General features: G+C 51.0%; 1 protein-coding gene across 1 annotated transcript in view; it reads left to right on the top strand.

Annotated features, from left to right (window-relative positions):
• The first annotated feature begins 169 nt into the window (after nucleotides 1-169).
• Nucleotides 170-6,000, top strand: part of LOC112962125 (trichohyalin-like) — a 48,988-nt gene continuing 43,157 nt past the window's right edge. Inside the window, exon 1 of the mRNA XM_026058021.1 lies at nucleotides 170-653. Coding sequence (XP_025913806.1) covers nucleotides 223-653 — 431 coding nt within the window. The 5' untranslated portion in view covers nucleotides 170-222. The remainder of the gene's footprint in view (nucleotides 654-6,000) is intronic.

Here is a 6,000-nt window from a genome sequence, read left to right as displayed (position 1 = left end):
CTGCAGGGGCTCGCGCCACGGCGAGCGCCGGACGCCACCTGCAGCCCCATGGCGATGAGGCACCGCCGGCCCGGCCCGGCCGTTGCGGAGCTGCGCAAGCGCGGACTAACCTGAGGCGCACTGGGCTGGCCCCGCCCGCGCTCTCCAGGCGGCCAGTGAGAGGAGGAGGCGGCGGCGGCGGCGGCGGAGGCGGCGGCGGCGGCGGAGGCGGCGGCGGCGCTTATGCTTGAGCGCCCGCACAGCCCCCGCTCGCGGCTCGGGCTAGTTGCGCATGCGCAGAGCTCAGGCGCCGGACCTCAGTGCTGTGGCCGCCGCTGCCGGAGCGACGGCGCGTGCCTCGGTGGGAGCCTTGCTGCGTCCCTGCCCCCGGCCCGCGCCTCTGCCCCCGGCCCGGGGGCTCCGAGCCCGCGGCCCCGCAGCAGCTGTCCCGGGCCGCGGCCCCGCCGCAGCATGAAGAGGTTCTTCGGGTTCGGGAGGAAGAGGAAGGGGCCGCCGCCGCCCGGCGGCGCTTCCCCGCCCTGCAACCCTGGTGCCTACGAGCTCCGCGAGAAGGAGCTGGGCAAGCTGCACCGCGCGGCCGCCAGCGGCGACCTGGCCCAAGCGCGGCAGGCGCTGAAGAAATACAGCATCGACGGGCGGGACAAGGCGAAGCGGTGAGGGGGCGGCGCCGCGCGCTGCCAGCGTGGGGGGAGGCGGAGCGCGGCGGGCGCGGGCGCCTGCGGGAGGCCCCAGGCGCCGCTGCAGCCCCCAGCGGCTTTCGCCAGCTGGCGACAAGCGGCCGCTTTCGTGAGCCGCGAGAAGGCTGGCTCCGCACCAGAGCCCTGTGCTCGACAGGGTCTGGAAATCCTTTGGAAGCTGGCGGGCTTGTGCTAGTAGAAGCCCTCCAATTCTGCCTTGAGTGTGAGTGTTGTCCTAGTCCTTTGCCCCTGGCCTTCTTAATGCCCTCCTCCTCCTTCCCGGAGTAGTTTCTCCTTGCCTGGGGGAGCAGGAGTGGAAAGAAACTGAGAAGTCCCTTGTGAGATGACCAGCTCCTCCCCAGCAGCACTCCTACCTGCAGGAGCAGCAGCCTGACAAAGGTGGGCAGGGGATGGAGCCTCACAGCCAGTCTTCTCCAGTCACACTTTGAAGTCAAAGGGCGGTGATGTGCCTCTCTGTGCATCTCTGAGGGCTCGGTGTGCTGGTTTGGTAGTTGAGCCAAGATAGCTGCAGGGCCTCAACAGAGAATAGCTTAAGGAGAGGTAAGCAGTGCAGCTGGGCAAGAGTTATAGCACAGAATAAATGCGTTGCATATTGATGCTTCATGCAAAGTTGCCTGATGGTTTTTGTGATTGTGATGTGATGACAAGACTAACAGCCTGGTTTGGGGTGGCAGTTACTCAGTTTTTTGCACTGAGGCTTTGGTACAGCTGATCTATACCTTGGATTTGAAGATTTGGGCAGTAACTCACAGGAGACCCTGTTGTTTCTGACAGGTGCTATGATGTTGGTGTTTGAAACAAGCAGAGAAAATGTTTGGTAATTATATCTCAAATAGAAGACTTGCATTGCAGTATAGGTCCAGCTGATCCATCTAAGCATAATGCAGTCAACCCCACATTGAGGCTTTTGGATCTTGTGTGTTAATGCAAAACGTTAATGCTTTCTCTGGAATCAGTGAGTCAAAATGTTCATGACATTCTGAAAACATGCTGTTCTTATTGCAGTAATTTGGTGTAAGAAGACAAATCGGTCCCATGACTACTTATCTGTCAAGTTAACTCTTGAGTCCATAAACAATCTCACAAAGTAAACCCTGTTGTCTTGATTTTGAAAACATGACATAGCTCCTTCCCTTGAAAGTGTAGGATATCTTCTACTGTGTGGGATCAGTTTTGTGCCGAGGAACTTGAGAAAAAGGTTTTGCCTTTGTGCTCTTGTGTGCACCAGTTGTGTCTGCCTACTGCTTTGTGTCTTGCTCCCAGCCTGGCTGTCATGTAGAGGTGTGCAGCTGGGGCTTCTTTGGGATCACGGGTGCGTGACGTGACATCCCTGTTTAAAAGTCCATGTGTGGCTGGGAGTCTCTCTTCCATTCAGGCAGTCAGTACTGCAGGGCCAGCACTGCAGCAGCTGCCCAGTGCCCTTTTCCTGAAAAATGCGTTCTCCTCTGTAGTTAGTAACATGCCAAATTGGGACTGCCTAGTCTAGCGGAAGCTGAGCAAAGCCCCTTCCAGTCAGGGCATGCGAAAAGGCACCCGGTAATGGATCTGGCATATGTGTCATTGTGTGGCAGTGGCGAAAGGCACAGGAATGAAAGTATTTTCTGCTGGTGATGTGACAATAAGGATGTTTCTGTCAGCTCAGTGGGTCTTCTGTGACAAAGTGCTTCCTGGAGGCTAGCACTGAGCCTGGTTTTGTGTCAGGTGCCTGAAAGAACAAAAAAGAGGTCAGAGAGCGCACATGAGAGGAAGTTTTAGCACCCAGGATTTGTACCTGATTCAGGAGTTTGGCCGGCCCCTAGATTGTCTGTCCTGAAGACTAGACTTTTGCCAGCTAGTTAACCTCTTGCCCTGAAACAGCTAGATTTGTAGCAGATGCAAGGAAGAGCGCTGAAACACACAGGTCTTTGCAGTGGGTTTGTAACTGAGTGTTGCCAGCCAGTATTTGTTTATGTAGCTTGAGATGGGTGATGTTGTGTAAGGTGGCTTGAGTGTATAGCTCTTGCCTGCTTTACCTGACTGTGCCATTCATCCTGTCATGTGCCAAATGGCGTTCACAGAAAATAGCTGCTGAATTTTTTTTTTGTTTGTTTTCTTTTTTTTTCCTTCTAGCTACCTTTTCTTTCACCGTGGCTGACTCAGTCATCAGGTCTTAGCAGATCTTGGTCTGAAGTTTATACTTGGTTAGTTTTTGTGTTTTCAGTTGATCTTTTGTAGAAAGCTTTGCTTCTGGAAAAAATTCCTCTTGTGTATCATGCCAGTGTCAGTTTTCTAAATGGGCAAATAAAGTAACACAGTGTGAAGGCCAAGAAAACAGACAATATAAGTAGAATGGAGCAGTGTAATGCTTTTAGCATAAAAATGCTAGTGCTAAAAAGCTGTGAAACAGAAAGATTCTGAGAGGGTTGCAGGCCCACTTATTCCCTGTTAGCACTTGTTGGTGCGATATGCATTCTGAGTGACCACCCAATGCAATCATGTGTTTCAGAATTGCATCCTGGGGATGCAGGGACTGGAAAGGTTCATGGCACTGGAAACTGGTGTGAAGAATAGGAAACATGGGTGGTAATGGCTGAAATACATGCATTCTTCATGTAAAAAATCATTCTGCTGCTCGGGACTTCCAGAAGCAAAATCCTATACCAGGTCAAATCTATAAGCACTTTCCTCAAAGTGGGCTCTGTAGCTACCAGGGGCTCCCAAACAACCCACTTGAGAGAGTATCAGTTAGGAGCAGAAGGCTTCTGGGAGGTGTGCTAGATAATTTACTCCTGACGAAGCCATTTTATCGCTAACAGAGGTTTGTGTTGTCAAGTGAGAGAGTCACCTCTAGCGCTTTTAATTACTTAGCTTGTAATTGCTGGGTCTGCTCAAGTATTGTTTGAAGTGAGTGTCACCTATCTGTCACTTCCCGTGGTCTTATTGCAGGGTTATTGTGAAGCTGCTTAGGCGTAATAAACCCTTCTCGTCTATCATGTGGGTGATCAGCATTGGATTGCAGCTGTGGTGGTGGCAACAGTAGTGGCATCCAGCTAGGGTCACCAGGAGTGGGTGACAGAAGAGATTTGGTGTTGCTGGAGGTCTGGCTTTCCTCGGACAGGGAACTGAAAGCTCTGGCGCTCCCTGCCAGCTTGTTCCTTGTAGTGAATCTTCAGTGAAGCTCTAGCAGGCCCTTGCTCCAAACAGAGAGGTCTTTCCTGTTGGCAGACTGAGAGGCTTGGTTGAGGAGGGCAGAAATGAGATTGGTTTTCTGGAGAGTTTTCTGTTTGCAAAGCTGACAGTGGTTTCTTCAGATGTATGGCATTTCCTACTGCTTGGTAGAAGCAGTTTTTAGAAGATCATGTATTCCTTCATTGTTGCATTGGCTGCCCAGTTGCATCAGCTGCATTGGTTGTCATTTGCCTGTGTGAACTGTTTGCAGTGAACTGCTAGCATGCCATGTTGGTTAGCTTTCAGATAATCACAGCCAGGTATTTACTCGGAGATGAGGGATGCTCCATATTCACAGGGGGATTTCTAGATAAGTCACTCTTGAGTGACCCTGTCCTTGCTGCTGTTGGTTCCCTGTCTCTAGCAAGATATCACAAGTCCTTTCTAGTTTGGTGTGTTTTTCTTGTCCCCATCTTTGTTCCCTTGTAGGAAGCCTTTTCTTGGAGGAGGCGCATCAGCTGCCCTGTAACAGAAAGTATCCACATTACAAATGTCTGAATTTTTGCATTACATGTCACTGCTTTTGTGTACCTGTCCCTTTCCATTCCCACCTGATCAGTGAGCCCTTGTAGCCTTGCCTCTAGGCAGGGCACAGAAACAATTGCAAGATTAGTTGAGTTCTCCTAAACTCAGAGAAGGTACTGACCTGCAGCAGTGCAGTTCCCAAATGGTACTCTCGGCCCCTGAAGAACTATGGGCTTATTATTGCATGACCCTCAAGGGTGGAAGATCCTGCCTGTTGTCTAGTGTATCTTCTGCTCTGCTGGGAGACGGGTGCCACAGAGCAGTGGGTGTTGTGCCTTGTGCACAGAGCCCAGCTTGTGCTGCTTTCAGTCTGTGGTAGAGGGTAAAACGTGCAGGGTGACAGGACTTGCAGGGTGACTGTTTCTTTCAGTGCAAGCGGGCTGGATAATTGTTACGAAAATATTGTATACTCACTGGGTTTCCAAGAGTCTTAACAGGCTGAGCTGAGAATTCTCTGTTTAACTCTTTATTTAAGTAATGTGAACAGCTCAAGCTGGGTGCCTCGGAAGAGGGACCCCGAATGGGAAGTTCCCTGGGTATTTATACCTCTACAGTCTCAGTTACCCATCCCTCATGCGATCGTCCGATCCAATAGAAATATCAGCTCTGGGGTCTTCTCACTCTCCGTTGGGTATCTCCACTGTCTCTGGGTGGGGTCAGCTTTCTTCTTGCCTTGCAGTTACAGATAAACAAGGCATGTGGCGATAGCCCAATGGTTTCCAGAACTTTCCAGTACAAACATGCTTAACCATTTTCTAATCAGCTAGGCCTTAACACTACTATTAAATTTTTTAACAATAATTGCCACCAGAACTAAGATGTTTTGCACTTTGAAGGACCACCTTTCTTCCAGGCAAGGCTTTGACTTGAAGAAAAAAATTTAGTGCCATTTCCTTCAGCTGGCGAGGGCTGGTGGAAAGGCAGCTCTGCTGCCTTGGAGAGGGCTTCCTCCGTGGTCGAGCTTGTAGGAGAAGGGTAGCTACAACTGCCGGCAAGACAGAGTGCTGCTTTGTTGCTGTGGGCATGGCAGTGTTGTGGGGGAAGGTTTCTGCTGGCTGGTTTGCTAGGTGTTACCGAGGGCGCTCTGGAGTGAGCGTGTCCTCGTGTTTGCTGCAGTAGTGAGCTCGGGAAAAGGACAGAAGGCACGAATTCCCGAAAAGCACAGCACAAAGCTGATGCGATGGTGTTCTAAAAGCCACCTCCTTAGCCTCTGGCACGCTGTTGTCACGTGAGCGGTGCTGGCGAAAGCTAGAGGGTCCCTTGCCGTAGGCTTAAGGTGCCCAAGGCTTGGTCGTCCTTGCTGGGCTGTGTGTGTCGTGCTGTTGGAGGCAGTGGCCAGTTGCCTGGGTGTAAGAATCTGTTCAGATTCACTTCCACAGCTAAGAAAGTGTATTCTTAACATAGGTATGCTGTTAAGGGTTTTTTAGAAGCCAGTATCAGGCTTCAGGTATGAAACGGCTGTCATTGGTAATGTAATAAGAAACCTTCTTTAGGTTTGTTTTTTCAAAGCAAAACTTGTGGCCCTTCCATATAACCTAGACAGAAATGATCTCTTCAGTTGTCTATCATG

Source organism: Apteryx rowi, unplaced genomic scaffold (assembly GCF_003343035.1).
Source record: "Apteryx rowi isolate R43461 unplaced genomic scaffold, aptRow1 scaffold_1418, whole genome shotgun sequence".
NCBI lineage: Eukaryota > Metazoa > Chordata > Aves > Apterygiformes > Apterygidae > Apteryx > Apteryx rowi.
Note: the sequence above shows the minus strand (reverse complement) of the source record. Positions and strands in the feature narration are given on the sequence as shown.